The following is a 22961-nucleotide window of genomic DNA, read 5'->3' as shown; positions in this document are numbered from 1 at the left end:
TCAAAATAATTTTCAGTTTCAATGTTATCTATTGGAACTTCGACTACTGTATCCAAGATTGTTTATGATAGAAAGTTGGATATGAATTAATAATAATTGAAAAATAACGTCCGTTATTTTTCTCATTTATTATGATGATTATGCATTGAATAAGAAAATAGCTTCCAACGTCACAATCTGTTTTCCTACAGTTTAAATTATTTATGAGATTTGCTTTCAAATTTACATTGCTGAAAAATATTATAGAATAATTAAATACACGTTTTTGTGAACAAAGTTAAAGTCAAAATATTGTAGTAATTGTCAGGATTATTGATTTATACTTTCAATATTAGGAACACTAATGCTTTATTCTAGTGTACAGTATTATTCAATGGAAAGTAATGTTTTACATAATGAAAGTTCATCGCTTGATAAAAGCGGCGTGTTGATTATATTTATCGCATAGTCATAACTATATACAAATATTTTTATTGAAGACGAATTATGCTTTCTTGAGCAAGTACAAATTTAGTAAAAATGGCATCAAACTTTCGCAGTAGAATGAAATATTCTACATCACCTAAGGTTACAATATTAATCTAATATCTGCTGGGTATAGAAAGTAGCAGTTTTAATTATGGTTCATAGTTTACAATCACATCGTACTTTCTATTTGGAAGCTTCAATTTATATCGTTGCCAAATTTTGAATTTATTGTAGTTAGCTTTACTATTAATAAATATTTGTCATTTGGGTTGCTTAGGTTTCTAAAACACTTCATTGTAGATCAGATTTGTTAAAACTATATTTCTAACTTTTGCATTGTAGTATAAAAATCGATTAGTATTTTGTTGCATCTGCCTCCTATTTATTATAACGCGTCATAATATAAATAGCGGTATAGAGTAACTTTTCTGCTACTCTGTCAGTAATACGCATATATTCATAATTGATTAAATTTAGCACCAACTGCTACCTCTAACTACTGCCTGTATATGGAACAAAAACTGTTTTAGTGGAATCAGATATAAAAATACATATACGACAATTATAAATACTTTTGTGCGATTTCTTCGAGAGTAAAATTCATAAAAAACAATGTATGAAAGTTATTTCTAAAATTACCAGCATCATCAACCTATTATCAACTTTCCTGTTTAATTTCGCGGCCTTATCAGGGAAAAATAGCATAATATCGTTTTACTGTAGAACAGAATTAGAGTTTATTCCCTAGAAATATTTACATCTCTGGTACAAATATTTAGTTGCTCAGATTTTAGTATTTTAAATTTACTTTTAATATTCAATTTTTCTTTACTTTAGGCATCGTATGGTTTTTCGAATTATAGTCTATCGGCCATATTAAATGCGTCGTAAAAAATATTGTTGATATTGCTTTGCGTTATTTATTCGTTGATAGAACAAGCTACTATTCGTTTATAATTATTAGTAAAACCTACCTACGTATGTTACTCTCATTTCTAATCTTCGAATTAAGTTCATTCTTGCTATCTTTATTAAAATTTCTTTGGCTCCTGCTGTTTGCTGATTCTGTTTTATTTGATCTACAGAAGCAAATAGTTCTTTGTTAATCTTATTATTTAAATTAATTTGAAATATATCATTTTGTCGTTTAAAAATCATTTCCCATACATCTTCTCAATGTAAACCCTACTACATATTTGAGAATAAAGATGTGAGAAAGCTACACCGCATAAATGATAGCATATAATATAGTATATTTATGACATTTAAAGACGTAAGATTGTACATTTGAAAGTGTACTTTGTTATTCTTTCTTCATTATTTCTTCCTGTATGAATAGTTCTAGTGATCACTTATTTTACAGTCTAGCAAGTGCACAATTTGTTTTTACGATGTCTTTTACTCTTTAATTGCTGGTTTTTAAAAAATTTCTTACTGATATTAGAGTTTATTCCTTTGCTAACATTTTTTTATAGGGAGCAGCTATGGATACTCTTACGGTAACTCCTAAAACAGCTAAAAAGACTGTGCAATTTAATGATACTCTAACTGTCTCGAAGGGGAGTAAACTTGGCAAAAAGCACAAATCGGAAGGTATAGTAACTTGCCTAAGTGATTTAAGGATAGTAGAGAATACAGATACATCTATACGTGCATGTATTGGTATTAATGGCTGCATTGCCATAGATTTCGATAAAAACTTCTTTTTCATTTCTTTGATGTGATCAAGGCTATCTTAGCTGTGATTTTTTAAATGAACATCGTTATAAGCGTTAAATATTTAGATGCAAGAAGATGACCTTAAGTGAATTTTCGAAAATGTCTTATTATTAGGCACGTTACGGCCGTCTTCTAAAGGTTCTCCTGCAGCCAATCCGATAGTTACAGATAAAAATGATGGCAATAAACCTGACAATGACAAGCGGTATTAACTTTAATCTAGTTGCTATGCTTGCTAAAAATTAGTTTTAATAATTTAAAAAAGTGAGAAAATTATAATTAATTGAGATCCCTTTATTTAGCGAGGCTGTTTATAGGCTTTAAAATGCTATCATGTTACAGGAGATGAATATATTTATAATTAGGAATACAAATTACCATTGGTTAAATGTTCTTTATGGTACCTTGATTTTAGATCAATAATTGTTTGAAATCTACTCGATATGTATTTCATAGGCAGAAAGGATTAACAACAGATAATCGACATCTTGTGCAAGTATCGTGTGCAGATAGTGCTTATTCCTCAATGTCCTCGCTCGCATCTCCTTTAGTAAACCGTGATAGAATATCATCATCTTCGACGGTATCTTCGAATAATTTGCAGGTAAATAGTTATAAATATAATTAATACTTATCATGTCTTTTATTGGCCTTAGTGAAAGTCTAGAAGCTTTTCACTTCAATTAACGATATCTTTTAAGCTTCAAAATATTCGATTGATGTTTACTATAATGTTCTTTGATAGTTTCATTGTTATTGCACTACCTCAAAGGTGTTGACTAATATGTTGCTTGTTCATGGTATTTACTTCATCATTAGTGAATGAGTTGTTGCAGTACTTCTTTATGTATAAACTATTGTGTAGGTAATATTATTGGTTACTCATACTTACTACCTAATTATTTTCCGAAACTACATATTTACTCCATTAACTCTAGCTCACGTTATAAGTATGTTCATATGTACTTCATTACGATGAAGCTCTATAGAAATGTATTTGCATAATATATTTTGTGATGATATTTAAACACAATGAGAATTAAACACTGACTTATTTCATAGATACCAAGTCCTTTATCTAATACCAACTTATCTGATTCCACTAGTTCCGCAACATATAATTTAGGTAAAGCTTGAAATGCTTTCGGCATTATGCTATTAGAATTTGAGAATAAGTAATAAATGATTCAGCAGCATGTATGAAATTCTGTTTCTCTAGATTTCGCTAAAATACTGAAGATTTTTACCGGTTTCTTTCCGTATTAGGGTTTCCTAAAAGTCCAGAGTATCTTCGATCAAATTCATTTGAGGAGGTAAATGGCTTTGCTTTTAATTTCGCAAAATGTCTTTCAGTATATTTATCTGAAGTAATATTTACTTTAAAAATTAGACTACTATAAGGTGTACGCGAAGGAGTAAAACCGGTTTCGATACGTGGTAAGTGGAGAGAAATATTGGGATAAAAAAATTGCAACTCTCGTAAATCTCCATATTTCAAGTTACTATCCAACTGCTAATTAGACAATTTACTTAAGACAACTAAACGATACGTAACCATGTAATCTTTCTTTGATCATTTAGTACCAAGTCTGACCTAGAAACCCTGTAAGTGAGGATAGTAGAGGAAGTAATATTGGATATTTTCTAAACTAAAGTTACACCTGCTTACATGCATGGATTTTTAAAAGTCAATCTTACAGAGTATTGAGTTCAGGCATCAATGCTTACAACATTTTATTAATCCTACTCACGTATAGGAGGATATCACGGCAACTAAGTCCAAAATCCAAATTCAAGAATCACCGAAGTAGTATAAAATTGACTCTGACTGAGCCAATGCGCAGAAGGGCTGATAGTATTAGCTTTAGTCCTAGGTATGATATCATTTTATTTGAGGGCAGTATACGTAGAGTAATTTAACGAATATTACTATTTTACAAGATCGATGCAGTAGTTTAAACTGATAATAAATTAAATATTTCTTCGCCTATACTAACATAAATGGTAATTAGTTCGAATTTAAAAGTGTACCATAACGTAAAATTAGTGTAGATTAAGCAATCAAATATCAATGAGGTAATTGATCTTCCAGGAGAATCCGTATTTTGTACTTATGAATTGTGGAATTTGTAAAATTTAGCCATTTTTACATTGTTTTTTTTTAATTTTAGTGTATATTTACATCTTCAAGTGCAATTCAATTAATTTAATTTACGAGTTAATAGCAGTAATTCATAGTAGCCTACAAGCCATATTTTCATGACAGGCATTTGGTCTATATTTTAGCCTACTGGAGTATCATACGCTGTAGTGTAGGGTATCTGTAACACCAATTAAGGTATAATGTAACTATACTCTGAAACTGTACACATCGTTGCATGAATAGGGTAAAAATTTAATCAAGTAGACATACATTAATTATAATAATAATGTCATGCCACAGTCTCATAAGATTTGCACCGTGTAATTTAATCGTGATAGATAGTAATATTAATGGGCTTACCCTTGTACTAATGTATTAAAGAGAATTACTGCAATGACTTCATATCCAGTTGATATAATTTGCAATAGAAAGCAGCTTACATTTGTGCCGTTTGCATAAATGACTGTTCGATTTGCTCTATATATTTAATCGAGATTAGTGCATTATTTTGAATAGCATTCATGTCATCAATAGCAATAACAATATACGTATGCTATTAATTGTGTATGTAATCGAAGATTTTAACATAGAAGGTAGTATTTTCTTGATTTGTTATAAGTACTCATTTTATAAATTAAATATAGTAGAGTGTTTACTTTAATACTTAACATGTTATGCAAACAGTTTGTGGTGCAATATAATATCGATATCTAAATACAAAATGCTCGATAAGAGCAAATCAGGTTTGATGTCATTAGTGTAGTTATTAATCGTTCTTACGAATTTCAAATATTTTTTAGCTATGACAGCGATTGCAGCTTAAACCAAAGGCAAAAGAAAATGCTTCGACTTGTGAGAATTTCTAAAGACAGTGATCAAGGTTTTGGGTTTTCTATTACGGTTAGAAAAGGATTTGGGACAATATTTTCGTATTATTTATAGCAAAATTTTGTAAATATTAAAGTTTATAGCTATTAGAATCGTAACTATAGCTGTTACTGTCATTGTATACAGACAATTGGACTACGAGATAAAGATGGCAATATGAGGCATCGAACGTTTGTTACCGATGTTGACTCACTTGGACCTGCAAAGCGATGTGGGTTATTTCCAGGTAAAAAATAAACACTTACAACCAATATCAGTACCAGACCTTATGATTATTAATAATGAACTATGGAATCTGCATCATTTCTTGTTTTTATGACTTTGCAATAAAATACTTAAAGTAGATAGTACTGATTAAACTATATTGCCAAAAACTAATAATAGATTATAGTACTAAGCATGTGTAGGTAACAAGGCTTTTTACATGCTAACTTTGATAATTGAAAAATTACAGGTGATGAAATTCTAGCGATAAATGGAGTAGATACTGATGAAATCAATCATTATGAAATTATCAAGCAAGTAAAATATTCGAAAATTGCAACAAGGTACACACCGTATTCAAAATTTTCTACGTACAGCTATAATTCGATAAATTTAGGTAAATAATTATTATTAATATCTTAGTAGGGTTTAATTCATGGGTATTCCATTAAAATTCTATTCTTTTCCTCTTGTAGTTCTAACATGTGTACTGTTAAAGTTGCTTTCGTTGATGGTTTACGATATGTTGAATTACATATGAAATGTAATAAAAAGTTGGTAAGTTTATTCCTATTACAATTTCAGAAGCATTTCTTATACATCTTTATCTTACACGATATTTTTTCATCGTAAAATAAAACTAGTTATACTTCTTATCAAATTATCACTTCAATTATAGCAAAAACTGTTCAAGAAGCAGGAAGAATTGAGAGCTTTGAAGCTTCAAGAGAAAGATGTTCTAAAGGCAATAGGTTTGATTTTGTTATAAAATAAAATTTCCGAATATGTCAATAATTTTAGTGCACGAATTAAGAGATCCAATTTGATAATTAATCTTTTATAATGACTACTTTGAGTAACGGACATTCTCATTTTGATCACAATTTAATAGAGATGGCATCACCAGAGAATATTAAATCTTCTCAAGAATTGGAGGATAGCAGTAGTTACTTGAACATGTTATGCACTTCTGTCGCTGCTGTCTTTCCAACTGCAATCGATAATACCGGCAATAGTGATCATACAGCTACGTGAAACTCATATGATGGATGATTTAACAGAGATGATTAGAAGGTTTTCAAGTGATTTTTGCGAAGTTATAGCATTTTATATACCGTTTGAAAGAATTTAATATCCACAGTGGCATTCCAAAAATTTGTTTTAATCATATAAAGTAAGAAACTGGGTAAACAGATCTTAAAGTAGACTTCTTGTTACTTGATAAGCGGTAATATAGGTGATGGATATGCTCGAGCACATTGATCAGCCTACAGGAAGTAAACACTTTTCATCTTTGATTTTATTATTGCTTGTATAAAGATAAAACTACTTTAATAATGTACTCAAACCATCTTTGAACTAATTATAATTATGCATGGACAATGAGACAGCATGATTTGTAATGCTACAATATATTTAAAAAGTCATATTAAGTACGCGTATATATGATTGATAATAGTACATATAATTCTAATTTTATCTTTCGTTTGCGGATGGATTATGATAGTCAAATTAGTGTAAAATTTTGATCGTGCCGTTACTTGCATGAGAATCTTGATGGAGTCTTGATCAGCATAAGCATTCCTCAATATTATGGAGTGATTCTTTATTGTCAGATTGTGGTAAAGCAATTACGTAAATTTATTAATATAATCCTTTTTTCTTAGTGTATAATCATGATTATATGATTACGTTGAGCATTTGGTATCAAGACGATAAACGGATTACATATTTTAATAACCCTGTTAATTTTATTTCGATTTGAAGTGTTCAATAACTGTTTTTATGATGATATATAGGGCATATATTACGTACCAGAATTAACTACCTGATGATATTATAGATTTATGAATGCTTGTGCAAATATATATTTATTACTTTTCTTGCGCTTGTACCTGAAGCGATATTCAAATGATACAACTTTTTTAAAATAAAACTGAAGTCATCTAATCGTTTTAAAGCTTTCGATTTAAATGCCACAGTTTCATGGATTGAGATTATAAGACTACATTAATAATTATAATAAATATTCCTAGATAGTAATCATTATTAAAAATTTTAAAATATTGTAGACGCTGTATGATTTTCCAATGATGCAGCCTACTCATATTCTAGAATTATTCCGCCTCGTACTAGAGTTGATAGCCTGTGTATTAATCAGTACCTTTGAAATAACTATGTAGTCGTATGGTTCGTTTTCCTAACATTGTCAACATTAAGTTATCGATATCATAACTATGCAAATGTAACTAGTCAGTATTTTAGACAAAGTATAAAATCAAGTCACGTACAGGTTGATCTAAATTGTAAAAAGATTTTTAGATTATCTTAGATTTATTTTAAACAATTTTATAATATATTTTTAGCAACCTAATTTAAAAATTATCACAAAATTTTGTAATTTCAGCAATATAGTAGTAAATTATTAGTTATGGTAGTTATAAAACAACCTATCTAATATTCTTTTCCTTTGTATCTTTGCATCTACTATATCCAGTTAACGCGCTGTATGACAAATCTGCACGAATCAAATACATTTCATGGCATAGTAAATTTAATTTAAAGCATGCAAACATGCCTCAATTTTGTAGCATTTTATCCATTACTGCAAGAGGTACGCTGCAATTATCACCGATATCATTAAATAGTACCTAACAATAGTAATTAGTTCGAGGAAAAGATTAAAAGGATGCCTAGTTTTAAAATAATAATTGAAAGTTTACGATTACGTTGCTGAGTCATAAATAGCACATCGGTTCACTTTCGGCAATTATACTGTATGCGTGCATATAAAAGGTAAATTTCGTCAATAATTAATTAATCTACATAAACATTATTATCCTTCAAGTAAAACAATACATCTCAAAAATTTATTTTATAAATAAAGTTTACGTGTATTGCTCGCTGTGTCTGCGACTTATATCTGTAAGTGTAATAATGCAGCGAATTTTATATCGACAATGGCATTATTGGTTTCACGGGTTGAAAGCTCCTGGGATCTAAAAGTGCTTGAGATTCACGTGCAGGTAGCTTTCGGAGGATCGAATATTGGTTGATTATTGGAGCCATGAGCCATAATATACTGATATTGAGAATTGTCGCTTTCAGAGGATTTTTTTAGGGCATAAGATAATCCTTTAATTGCCTGTAGTAATTAATTAAACGAAGAACAACTGAAGCATTAATTATGCAGAATCCATTACCAAGAAGACATTAACAGACAGAAAGAATATTTACGTTGTATTAAGTAGAATGCGATATTTTTAGTAAGAATTTATAATTAGCACCAGTTACCAGATACTGCCAAGTCAATAAATGACAATGACAGTATCAAAACTACCATACTTTACTACAAGTTTCATTACATAACAAAAAAATTAAATATACAAATTAAATTTTGACCAATCGTAAATCAATTATATATATTAGTTAATACAATCTTTACCTTTGAAGCATTCGATTTAAATCTTTCGTAGCCAAATGCTTTCAAGGCAGGCGCTAGGCCAAACATTGATGAACTAATCCATGCATAGCGCTTACAAATCGTCCTGCGAAAATCATTCAGATAATTGTGATAAATTAACGTCAAATAAGCATAAAAATACAACATTATAATTTTATACTAAAGTTTCAGTTACAACACTGAAATTAATTAATAACTTGACAACAGTAATTCAATAACGTAAAATCTATACGTTTTTATGAACGAAGACACACAAATACAATTCAGTAGTGATGTACCAATAAGATATATACGTATATTTGTGCCAGAACATTTACTCATTGCATAGCGCCTTATACCGTACCAATTCGAATTTTGTGAACATGGGTAATATTCGCACTTTTCTTCCAATAATAACCATTTAGTTAAAGTAATATTTCGAGTATAAGTGGTTAGTTTTTTATTGACTGGATCAACAATGGATTCTTCTACAATATAGGCCGAGCTGTTTAAAGGTAGTAGCTACCATATAAAGCAGAATGACGTGTAAGTTATTAATAGCAGTTCTATGCAATAATTTCTAGCATTATCACACTTCAGAGAGATCTATTATGGTTATTGCATACACTGTAGATATTGTATGTTAGAGATTATAAATGTAGTAGAAATAACAACGATACCTTTTCTCCCCATCTCGGGAGTTTGTTCGTTTTCTTTAATAAGCGAGTAGTTATTAACTTACGATCCACAACTTTCCTATGATATGCAGTGGGATAGAGCAGTATTGTTTATATACTTATTCTTTCAAACTTACAAAAGGTATTCAATATTAATTGACCAACTGACCTTTCAATAACGTCCTCGGTTAATACGTGTGGACTGTAAGGGTTTGGATATTTCTTCCAGTAAATAGCAGATACTTGATCCCAATCGAAGCTAAGGACATCGGATCCAATAATAATTCACACTTAGTGGGCACAGATCATATAGCTACTGTACTCACAACATTTAATTCTATTATGGCGTAAACGTAACGTTGACAAGGGTCTACTTGTACGGTAGGATTACGATATTGCCTATGTGCATCAGCAGGGACTTAGAAAGAGGAAATTCAGAAGTCCCTGACGTATCTACTGTAGGAACATGTGAGACGGAGAAGAATTATACCGATGGCCGATGAGTAAAAAGCCACTTGTCCGCATAACAGCTAATACCTGTAATATACTAGTATAGTGTGGATATTTTAAACTCATACTGGCTACCCTATTTGTGGCTTCGGATGTAACATACAAAATTGTAACGTGCATTATCCTTTTTAGACTAGCAAATTCGCAATAGAAATCGTTTGGGTAATCCTAGCAGGAAAATTGCGTAGAATAAAGTAACCTACTATCTAATCCGATCGACAATACTGTATCAGAAAGTACTGTTGTTATACTGACATGGCCGTTCCTGGTCGATGAATGATGATAAAGTACATTATCAAGTAAGGAATAATTGCAATTGGCAAAGATGAATTCATTACCATGGCATAACGTAGCACCGTCTTACATCTGATTAGCGGCCAAAATATCATAATAATTGGCGTTAACGACAGCACGCTCGGCAAATACAAATCAACGCGTGCGCCATCAAGGACAGTATGGTTGATGCAAGCATATTGGCTTTTTATTAAGTTAAAATTTCAATAATTGTACTATTCAATGAGTAAAATCAATCATGGACTATGTAATAACAGCAACATGATTTCAATAGAATCATTGATTGGCATTGAACTTACTTGTAAACGTTGGAACTGGAGTAAAACTTTGCCATGTTGTTACATGAGAATAACAAGGTTGATCAAAAAGATGTCCTAGGTAACGTGCGATGGCGAGAGGGTATGTGCAAAGGTGTGCAGTGTGCACTGAGCAGTCGTACTTGCAGGTTGAAGAGTCAAACTTACAGTACAGTGTACAGTACAGTACTGTACAGTACTGCAATATACACATTCTACAGTACCGTAATCCGAAGCTGTCTTTGTGGATTTTCTATGGAAATGCGCAGTGCGCAGTGCACATAGTGTGCAGGATTTAACGCACGCGCAGTTTGACACTTGTACAGTCTACAGTACTGTACGTACTTTGCACTGTGTACAGTACAGTATTAGTTTTCACCTACAGTACTGTACTGTACAGTAGTACTGTACTGTAGTTACGACAACCATGAACTGGTACTGCAGTCCGAGTTGTACGGTAGTGTACTGTAAGGAGTGTACGCATGTTTAGAGCGTTATTAATACATCAACAATATTACAGCCTCCACTCTACTTTATTAATGTTGAGATTTCATTCAAAATTGATGAACTAAATGACAACTTACCTTAACTTCCATTAGTCAACTTAGAAATACGAAGCACTAATGTACATTAAGCTTTAAAGTACAATGAAATTGAAACTTTGATACTGTAAGTCTCTTCTGCTTTCTTACGCAAAATTTCTCGATCTACAGTACAGTATAATTATTCATACCATGAAAATAATGATGCAACTTTTGCCAGCATCGTAGAAGTAGACACTCTACACTTATTAACCAACATTGATCTCAATCGCTTAAATTAACGAGAATATGGAGTTTTGAAATGGTAGGATAGAGGAGATCGGTATAATACTGCGTGCTATGTGCAGTTCTGCATACTTATTCTTGAATCGATACCGGATAATTGACTGCGGACAATTTACCGCATGAAATTAAATTGACGCTGTATGGGATTGAACGCTGCAAAATATTAAATCTATCCTCGTAATATCAAAACAGATGCTTTACTGTATTAGATTAATTTTACGCCGTATAGGATTAAACACTGCAAAGTGTTTAATTCACCCTGGTAATATCAAACCTACATTGATATTGTTTTCATCCTAAATTACTACATTGCACAGAGGTAAATTGTCTGCGTCAAATTGCCCTAGACCCTTCTTAAACAGAGTTTCTAGGAATCCTATGATCATAAAATATTAAGCACTGTATAATGATAGCTTAATAACATCCTATCATGTAATCATTTCAATTCTGAGTATCATATATGTTAAATAAGATCTTCCAATAATGTATAATGAGCTTGTATTGCTATTTTAATCTCGTACACGGCCTAATAGGCTAATACTAAGAAATCTGACACTGTAAATGTATTACAACGTTGTATATTGTTATTCAGCATCAAATATCAGCTATAATACGATTAATTGTAATTATCAATATCGTTAAATGTATAATACTGTCTATCAGAAGATTATATTGATATAAATGATGATGTGATTATTACAGGATATATAATTTATTTAAGGGTATGATAAAAAGCTAAATATTACAAAATACGTTATAAAATTGTAACTACTATACATATGCAATAAAGTCGCCGTGTACTAATGTAATCACTTCCGTCGCCAACTAAACAAAAATTTACATTACTTTAAGGCTTACTTTTAAAGTTAGACTTGCACTAGAGGATTTTTAAATGAACGTCAGTCAAAATTATTTCACTTACTTGTAATACAAAGCGATGGTGATGAGTTCTGAGAGTTGGAATTATCGATTCATAATAATAGATATTTCAGTTTCGATACTCCTATAAAAGGTTTGCATATACCACTGAACCACATATAGTCACAGATGAGCTAGATTTTAATTCGTATGTAGATTAAAAGCTTCGAAAATACTAAATAAGCATCCTATTACAGAACTAGACTTTTTAAAATTGGGATAGTTACCTCATCTATTTTTACTGCCATTAATTAAATAACAGTTTGCTAATAGTAAAAATCATAGCAAGACTGCATCAGATAATGCAATACGGTATCTAATCAGTTCGAGTGCTCTATAATTTATCCTTTCAATATACTTGAAAGGGGACAAATAACGATTCTCTAAAAAAATGCGGTACTTAGCCAATTCTTAAAGTAAGCTATTACTTCAATTCACATTTTGTGATACTTGTCCTTTATTATGATATCGTGATTATAACAGCCACAAACATCATAATATAAATATTGAAACTCGTACTTACGCTTAATCTACCTACAACTCTCAGTTTATTAATCACTATTATTGAAAAAATTAGATCATTACTAAGTTAATCCCATCTTGTCAACTTATGACTTCTGCTTGAAATGAGTAGATAGTAAGACTATTTATTAGCTATTACTGTGCTATTAAACTATCCCTAACGATAATGTAACACCGTAACAGCATGCTTTCGTAAGCGTGACGATTACGATTACTTCATAATACTTCCATCCTTGTGCTATGTAAATTTACTTTACTCAATCACAATATATGATAAGATTACTCATATTGCTACCAATCATTAAGTAAGTTTGGAAGGCACATTCATATTTAATTGTACTCATACTCTGGTTTACCAAAGCTTACATTGTTGTCAATCGTTAAATTAATTTCGGATCATGTTCTTAGTCCATCGTACTCATAGCCGGATTTGACGTATCTAATATCTAAATTCCTTATTAAGTTCCAGTATTTTAAACTTTCACTTAAGAGAGTTTTACTTGGTGGTTGCTTTCCTTTACTTAGTTTGTAATCGAGAAGCAATTCTGAATTATTATATGCTTTAGTAGTGAGACTTCAATTATAAGTTTATTAGAATTTAATTCGCAAGGCGTAGTAATCATTACCGTAATTTTATATTCTAGTAACTAAATGTAGATGATAGCTGCAAATTCTACTGTTTTCTTTACTCGACATTTAGGATACTTAAAATCAATCCCGTAAGATAAAACTTAAACTTTCTAGCCCATGAAGTGGACAATCAGTCTAGAAGACTAGAATGAAATTCTTTATGACTTTAATTATCCTAAAAATTGTATTATAATTTTCAGTAGGATTCTAATATACGCTTTCAATACTCCAATAAACTGCAGGTATAATATTATAATGTTATCGTTATTTACTTTGCAACTGCTATAAATGTATTCTGAACATACTGCTTCACATATGAATAAAAATTGCTGCTATACTAAGTATTGATATGCGTCATTATTAACTATATTTGACTAGCTCAGTAGAACTGTTTATACCTAAATCATAAAAATAATATTTATAGCAAATTATTGAGAGTTCTATTTTGTTTCTTTACATCATATGATTTGGCCCGATAGCTATTCGTAATTATTTAAGGCTGTCGTACAGTAAGAAGTCATGAAAATACGCAGGAATTTTGGGAATTTTACGTTTTATCTTAATTAGATTTTAGCAATCATATAGTAACGGTTTCTTTTTTAAGTGGTTACAGCCAACTATGAGATAAAATAGAAATAATTGATGCGACCACCAGTTGAGAGAACAGAAGAATGGCTGTCTAGATAATACAATTTATTATTATTTTCTCTTGGAAAAACGGGTTAATTTCAATAAGGAGAAATTAGCTGGAGGCCAATGACTGTTTACATCTGGCAGACTAAATTCTCGTTCTTTTATAATCCGGTAAATTATAAACCGTAATTGATTGTGCTATTTGTTGACGATGTTATTGATTGCTTGGAATGGTTCACTATCTTTTTGAAACTAGCATTGAGACATTCTACTTGCATGTTACCACGATTTATTAAATTCCGATTCTAAGAGATTATTGTAAATTTAGATCATTTATAATTGCCATATTTATACGATAAAAAATTTATCGAAAATAAGGTTTGCATTTAGCAATATAATATCTAATTGCATTCACAATTTTATACTAAATAGAGGCAAAAATGTTAGAAGAATGGTAGAATGATAGATGAAAAAGAATCTATTCAGCCATTTTTGATATAATGTGCCACAGCAGGTAAATTAGAATTATTTATCGATGTAGACGGTCTTCTACGACCAGCTTCTGGGATGCTGAGTTATTGTAAAAGCCATATTGTTCTGCTAAGACGTGTAATTATTTCGAAATACGAACTTTAAATGAGATAGTTGAGTTTAAAATTCGGTTTAATATTAAATGAAATCTTGTGGGACTGAAATAGGTATTATTAAGGCTTTAAATTATTCTTTGCAAAATATTGAATAGATCTTTTTCATCTTGTCTCTTCTTCACAATAAAGCTGAGTCTATAGCAACTAGAATATGGCACGGCGCTGTATAATTTCTAAATGTATTTATTTTGAATATTTAAAATAATAAAAATTACTAATAGTCAAGTCTAGAAGTGGCTACATATCTTGGTAACAGCAGTTTTCTTCCCTGAAATAAAACTTTATTTTTAAAACATCATAGTAATCGAAAAGGGAATAGAGAAGTTAACAGCAAAGGAGACTTATAATTATTATGGCATATACTTGATTGATAATTAATCAATCGAATGAGTTATATTATTTCGTGAAGCGATTATTAGAAACACTCAAAGGTAGCTTTGAATACAAATGGATACTGCATGAATTCTTGTTTATTGTCATCTTCCTCACAGTGTTCTCAAATTAATTGCGTACTAGAAATAACATTCATATCAGCTATCATTCCCCGTATCTTATCCTTTGCGATTAAGTAAATTGCAACTACCAGAAATTTCTAGTTAATCTTTCTAAATTTAACACTTGTATAATATTCGCTGTATTTATCGTGGTCCAAAATATAAGGAAATAAATAGTAACATCATCTACGAACGATCATAGGACAATAGCTCTATTGGAGATGTCTATTGTAGCCAATATGTTGTTTTATAGTTTTACTACATAAATTTACTATTAACTATTTTAATAAAATTTTCTGTACACTTACAATCCTATGTTTCAATAATTAGCTGAATAAGGCAAAAGGAGTATGTTAAGAACTAATCACTTTTATAGCTCCGCTATGTTGCTTTAATTCCGATTTTATCGTTTTATATAGCAGCTTATCAAAGCTATTTACCCTTATAATTAGTTCCAAGGGATAATATAGAAGAAAGAAAATTAATTACATTATAATATAACGTAGTATGGTTTAGTAATTCAATTTTCTTGCTTGTTATCTAGACCAGTTATTTGACTGAGTTCATCTTAGTGCCGATAGTCGTTCCGATTAATTCTGACCTGAAAGTAGAGCTGCATCATCTTTTTATTATATGCAGCAACAGGAAGTTAATTTTTGATCTTACTAAAAATAAGTAATATAAGATACATTACCTCATTCTTCATTTAGTAGTGAGATTTGTAGTTAATTTTAACATTACTTTATAACTTACAAAGATTTGTTTACTATGAAATATTGCTAATTATTTAACAAAATTGGATTGCAATCACTTCATATTTTAGTTTATTAGCCATTACCATGCAGGAAGTACTTACAAGTAAGAATAAATACTAAATCTCATACTGCACCAATTCATTTTTACCCATGATAAGTTATTGAAATATGACTAATAAATCTGTTGACTGTTTCAAAAAAGGAATTTCTTACATTTTAACTAATAGCTAGGCTATAGATAAATTACGAATTCTTTAGAACTTAAGTGATGAAATCAATTTATTAGTAGATTCGATAATCGATTAATATTGTGATCAAGGAAACGGAATTCTGATAAAACAGCTCATAAATTAACATAGCTTCACTCGATAAAGTAAAGACCAATATATCTTAAGGTAAAAAAAATAATGCGATAGTAGAAATAGTTGACACAAAGAAGTATGTCAATAAAATAGAGTAAACTGTCTAACCAATAAGAAATTTTGGTTACAAACTTTCTTCTATCGACAATTTTATTGAATTGAATATTAGTCAGAATTTAAATATGCAGATTTTATGTCAATCATATCACAGTTGGGTCCTAAATCAATCTAATGGGTAACCAGGCAGATGCCCAAGAGTGATCATCCTGTCAATAATAATTGGAAGAACAATCAATGGATCAAAAGTTGATTCCTCCTCACGTCATTGGACCAAGACATTTAATTGATTTATTACCTTTATTGGTAAAATCAATCAATACTGCATCAGGTATAGATTGACTCATGTGGCCTAGTCTCCTCCTCTTTCTTTCTGCTGATCTATCGGTAGATGATTTTCTGTATCCTCAGTTAGTTATTGTTATCATCATATTATTTTAATTTAATATTCACTTTTTTTATTCTTTAATTTCTTACCGTATAGACCATTATGACAATGGTCAACGAGAAATTTTCCCGTCTTGATAATTTTATAGGATATAATATCTAATCGAATTTATTCTCTAATAAGGAATACATGTCTCTATCTTTCTCAGGAATAAATAGCACCGATGAAACTTTTGACGATATATTGGGCAACGATTGAGGAATGTCCAAACTTAAATAGCGTAGACCAAATAGTTAAATAAAAAATAATGATTGACATTTTATACCATTGACATATCTTTTATATATAATTACTAAAACCAATGAGAGATTAGATGTGTGTGAAGAGTGGGTTGAGCAAAAACAATCAAGTAGAGGGGGTATTAATTTATTCCGTGTCGTTTAAATAAAAGTCAGATTTCAGGCATCTTTCCTTTATAGAGGTTAATGTTTGATTTTCAAGATACCCTCCTACTCTATTCTTAACATTGACCACCCACCTTCATTTCCCATTGCGCAGTCGACTTAAATTGCCAGTTTTTAACCAATAATAATCTAATTCAACACCAACTGCATACATAAACCATCGATCTAATTTAATATTATCTTTTTAGCTACATTTTCTACATAAACAGTACCAGTATCCAATATATATGATACCATCTATTTTCGAACAACATGCAATCCTAAGTTCTTCATTGAGTTGCCTTCATTTGCTATATGGTAATTTTTGATAAGTAAATAGTTTGATCAACGCTTGGTGTAGTCTGTTGCCAGATCATCTCCGATCTCCTCGGTCTTATCGGTAGTTTTATTATCGTTTGCAATCCGTAGAAGTTTACGATAAAAAAGGCCTTGAAATACTCGATTATCCGCATTGAGTTGATACTTAATTCATTTAGCCATCATTAAATTCATTTAAGGTAAGCAAATTATTTGAATTAAAGTAAGAGGAGTATTTATAATCTTGATTTTCAGGTTGTCCATATTAAAATTATAGGCAGTTTCAAAACAATAATACTTAGAATGGCAATTAAAAAAATTTTTTAAAATAATATTTTACTGGTTACAAATAGTTGCGTACAGTAATTAAACTTTAGCCGGTATTAATCTATAATCCATTTTTCATATACTTATATTTTAGTATTATTTCTTTTGACGAAATTTGTTTGGTACACGTTATCCGATGTCGAGTAATTTGGAATCTGCTTCTGTGATGGCTACGTTGGATTATGCTAATAGTAGTCTTGGCTCTAGTTGTGCTAGCGAGTATTTTCATGAGCAATTGCATAACGATAATGGTTTCTTCTATACACTACCAACCTTGGAAGAAGATTGGCAACAAGTTAGTATAATTTTCATTTTTGCCCTTAGTCACTAATCGATTTTCTTCGTCAACTGATTTTATTACTGTGACTTTTGATACGATTACTTGATAAACATATTTCATTAACATCATAATACATAATCTTTAGCACAAGTCGTGTTGTTATTTAGTGTGACAGTATAATTATTCCTGCCGAATATATTGCAATAATAAAACTTTAAGTGTAGTATCCAACGAAATTTTCTTTATACACTAATATTGAAGACAGAATACGAACGTATATATGTTACGGTCAATCCTGTTTATTATGCATAAAATCATTACAGTACAAGTTTTAAGCAATTTTACGGTATCTATAAAATTATGATAGTTTAAAGGGACAAGCACTTGTTTATTATTAATTTTAAAAATTGAAGAAAAACTGCGACTATGGCATTCGTGCTCCCAATGACAGACTCATCAGACCTATTCTCTTGTAATAAGAAGTTGATATTCTTGTCAGAAAATTGAAATGTTTCCATCTATTTAATCAAGCATCATTTTAATATTTAGCTATACAGATATCATCATCATCATCTTTGGACGTATATATGCCGTGATTACTTTACCTTATTAATCGATAATAGCTATTGAATATGATATCCAATTGGGCTGTACGTCCTTTTGAATCAACCTGTAGATCTATTGTACGAATTGCCTACTTCAGCATTGTAATAATTAAATATATTCCATTATCTACTCTAAATATGGTAGTCATTCGAGAATAGTTTATACATTGATTGCATCAAGAAAGGGATTCTATTGAAGTTCCATAACCTTGACATGGAAATTTCTCTGTAGCGACTAATGCCGATTGCTATTTCGCTTAGATTTTATAGATGCACAGTAGATCGCGCTAGTTAAATGAGAATGTGACAATATCTTCATACTAGCAGTCACTTTTATACTTTGAGGAACTTTTCAATTTAATCAATTCTGACAGTATACATCGCTGGGAGAAAAAGAAGTGATACTGTATTAGAAAAATTAATATGTTAATGTCAAATAACCCGAAAATGAGATTATGATAATGCCTGATAATATCTAAGTTGCATTTCCACTATTTCAGAATGATTAACCCTTGCTAACTCATTGTTTTTGCCCTTCCTGTTTTACTCAATTCCATTCAGTAAACGATTGATTTCTGATAATATCTATGTTGCAAATGAACCATTTCAATATCGATAACGTTTACCAACACATTGTTTTTTACACTTCTTGTTTTACCCTGTTCTGTTCAGTAAATGTTTTTTCTGTATTAATTATAATACGATTAATTAAAATCTTCAAATACATTGTCGAACGACATGTTATTAAAAAGATTGGTAGACAAGTACGATATCCATACTTGCTGTGAATTGCAAGACAGGTTATCTTAGCGATTACTACTTTTAATCTGTATACTAAATGAAATTACTTTAATAAAAATATACGACAATAGGCACGATTAGGATAAACCATTAGTAATTATAATAGATTTAATATGGAGATAGTTATTTACGGTATGATCTTTGATTGATGAAAAAAATTTTGATTAAATTAAATAGAAATGTTTAAATTAGCATTAAGGCTAAATGTTAAGACTTTTAATGCGTCGTTTTAGGTATTTTTAGTAATGTATAACTTTACTCGTAAAAGAAATTGTAAATTGATCATGATTTGATATTAGTAAGAAATCGATTTTTAGTATGGGATTCTTTTGTTTCATAGATTAAGTTAGAGGTTGAACGCTATATCAATTCTGAACCTTATTATACCGACAACTGTGGTTACAACAGTGCAAACTGGGAAGGTTGCATGGAGTATCCATTAGTTACAAGAGACCAATTTTCAACTGCAACAACTACACTAGCATCAACAGCAGTTACAACAGCAATAACAGCTGCTACTAATCATTACTTGATTGATAAAGATGTGAAATTAATAACCGCTGAGTTAAGTCCACCACCTTCAGCTAATAGCTGTCAAGATGGCAATCCGTTTCGATTTGATCTTAGCCAGATGCAGCAACAAGTTAAACAAGTTAACACAAAAGCAACAGAATATATTTTACCAGCGTTATTGGAAAAAGGTAAAACGCAGCAACAAAAAACATTGAATAACAAACGCAAATCATCTTTACCACCTACACCTCCATCATCACCAGAGATCAAAGCTAAAGCTATTAGTAAACAACCATCTACTAATCAGCAGCAAAAATCAAGTCGTAGTTCAGGTTCTAAAACTAATAACATTAATTCCGTTAATGTATCCAATACACGAAAAAATGTTGTCAGTACTAATACTTTAACTAGTACAACCCCATCTCGCCCTTCTAAAACTCCGAAATCATGTACGAATCGAAATATTAATAATACTAAAGTAAATAAGAGCAAAAATGCTAAAAATCTCGTTAATGGTAACATCAAAGCTAAAAGACGAGTACATCGTTGCCATTTTTCTGGTTGTCGTAAAGTTTATACTAAAAGCTCACATTTAAAAGCGCACCAGCGTACGCACACGGGAGAAAAGCCTTACAAATGTCCATGGGAAGAATGTCCCTGGAGATTTGCCAGATCTGATGAATTAACACGCCATTACCGCAAGCATGTAAGTCTCTATAGCAATTTGATTATCGCTTAGCGCAGATCAGAATATATAATAAAATGTTATTTAACTTGGTCATTAAAATCTTTTAAGACATTTAGTTAGGAAAATATTCTATATTAAATTATAAAGTAGATTGATAAGAATATTTTCAGTAACATAAAATATTAGTAATATATCAGCTGTCAGTCATGAAATTAAATTTTACCCGTAGTTTACTATGTCAAAGACAATTTAATACGGCAGTTTATAAATTTGATAATGAAACGTGCTAAAAAGATGGATATTCAAAGAATGTTAAGACGGCTTCTTATCAGACCGACAGTAGCTGATGTGAAAATTTTGACAACATAGAATAAAAAAATTAGTAGAGATTTTCAAGAATGTACAGTAATTACTAATCCGACATAGATAGGTATATTATAGATCATGTTACTTTTGAACGTACTCATGTTCTTCGGAATGTAATATAGATAATACTATAGTATAATCGACATCAAAGAATCAAATTGTAACAAAATTACAATTTAAGCTATAAGATTGGTCGGGTCGTTTTGCAACGTATGTGCGTGAGTTGAGAATCTAGGGTCGGTAGTACGGGATTGGTAAGACGTCGCATGAAAAATTGTCTATGTCGTTAAGTAAACGATGATCAAAGTAAGAAATAATTGAAAATGCCCAATTTAATCCAAACAGAAATTATTTGATACCGTAAATCAGTGAGTTAACAATTTATGTACATTAACTTTTTGATTTCTTAGTTAATAATACTAACGAATACGAGTATAACGTTCCGAAAATAATTTATTTTAACTCCTATAAATTCGAATAACATAATAAAATAGGACTATAGTCTTTTTACAATCCCATAACAACTTAAATTGATCATGTAAGCAATTGCATGTCATCTATTTGCGTAACCTGTACGTGAAATGCTGGATTGATCATCGTGAACACACTTTGGAATCGATAATTATATAATAAATCACGGTTATTTTCATAGTTGACGTTATCATTCACCCATAATAAATGAAATTTTGTATACGCATGACTGCATGATCAACGATATCAGAAATGGTGAACCAAATCACTGTAGATTTTATTATAGTGATGAATTTTGGTTTATACTTGACTAAGAGACAACATTGTATTCCGTAATGCAATATGAGATTATGTTACATCAAACATAAATAAAAACTTCAACATCTTTACGACAATATTTCTTATAGACATTTCCGTCAATGATATGATATCACAGAATATGTGCAATAATTTTACGACATATGCTACGATAAACAAAGTAAACAGCGATGTAATTACTTAGTAGAAATTGGATATGTATATGATTTATGTCAATCGAAAGGTAATTACGTATAGGATACGGAGCAAAATTTTTACGAAAGTAATATCGTGCTGTTATTACATTCGTTTCTAATCTAGCTGAAACCGAAAATTCGGTTATCTAATTATTAAACAAAATTATAAAGACAGTAACTATACCATAACGATATTAAATTCAGGTACTTGACATGACAGTATATTTTATTAGCTTACAGCATTTATCTTTAAATGAATTGAAATATCATAAAGACACAAATTAATTGTCTTGTTTGTAATATTTTTAACATTGAGGGTTGCGATGATTTTTGTTATTGTATTCCTAAACATCATGCTCTTATTTACTTAGACTGGAGCCAAGCCATTTAAATGCTCCCATTGTGATCGTTGCTTTTCAAGATCGGACCATTTAGCTCTTCATATGAAACGCCATTTACAGGGGTAAGTGTTCCTTAACTTTAGCCAACAACCAAATCTATTTTTTTGAATCTTTAAGAAAAAGTAATAGTCTTAACTTATAAAGTCCAATCATGGCCGTTTTGGATATAAGAATACACCGCAGTTCAGTAGATATGCACTTGTTACCTATTTGATAAGAAATTTACCTCACTGTTAAAGCCAATGTGAGACAATCATTGATCTTTACTGGTGATTCATTGGCATTGATGCTATTAAAAAATTATGAATTATGTGAATAATTCTGATACCAACTGCTCTTATCAGTATTCCTAAGAATATTCCTCTAATCTCAAATTGATG

General features: G+C 30.5%; 3 protein-coding genes across 3 annotated transcripts; 2 read left to right on the top strand and 1 right to left on the bottom strand.

The window, feature by feature from the left end:
* Positions 1 to 519: 519 nt before the first annotated feature.
* Positions 520 to 6457, top strand: TRIADDRAFT_54453 (uncharacterized protein; the record flags this gene model as incomplete). The annotated part of the gene is made up of 14 exons (XM_002110940.1): positions 520 to 567; positions 1944 to 2061; positions 2302 to 2392; positions 2644 to 2791; positions 3250 to 3313; positions 3454 to 3500; positions 3578 to 3624; positions 3945 to 4061; positions 5131 to 5230; positions 5345 to 5444; positions 5673 to 5766; positions 5899 to 5980; positions 6102 to 6174; positions 6315 to 6457. 14 exons carry the CDS (start codon positions 520 to 522, stop codon positions 6455 to 6457), a joined length of 1272 nt encoding a protein of 423 aa, XP_002110976.1.
* Positions 6458 to 8834: 2377 nt separating this feature from the next.
* Positions 8835 to 10679, bottom strand: TRIADDRAFT_22236 (uncharacterized protein; the record flags this gene model as incomplete). Its single annotated transcript, XM_002110406.1, has 5 exons — positions 8835 to 8970; positions 9229 to 9369; positions 9540 to 9615; positions 9703 to 9800; positions 10645 to 10679. 5 exons carry the CDS (start codon positions 10677 to 10679, stop codon positions 8835 to 8837), a joined length of 486 nt encoding a protein of 161 aa, XP_002110442.1.
* A 10029-nt stretch (positions 10680 to 20708) lies between these two features.
* On the top strand, positions 20709 to 22638 carry TRIADDRAFT_17953 (uncharacterized protein; the record flags this gene model as incomplete). Its single annotated transcript, XM_002110939.1, has 2 exons — positions 20709 to 20867; positions 22552 to 22638. Coding segments are annotated over 2 exons (246 nt in total), but the record flags the coding sequence as incomplete, so codon positions are not given.
* Between the last annotated feature and the right edge of the window lie 323 nt (positions 22639 to 22961).

The sequence above is a fragment of the Trichoplax adhaerens genome, genomic scaffold, assembly GCF_000150275.1.
Source record: "Trichoplax adhaerens TRIADscaffold_3 genomic scaffold, whole genome shotgun sequence".
Taxonomy (NCBI): Eukaryota; Metazoa; Placozoa; class Uniplacotomia; order Trichoplacea; family Trichoplacidae; genus Trichoplax; species Trichoplax adhaerens.
Note: the sequence above shows the minus strand (reverse complement) of the source record. Positions and strands in the feature narration are given on the sequence as shown.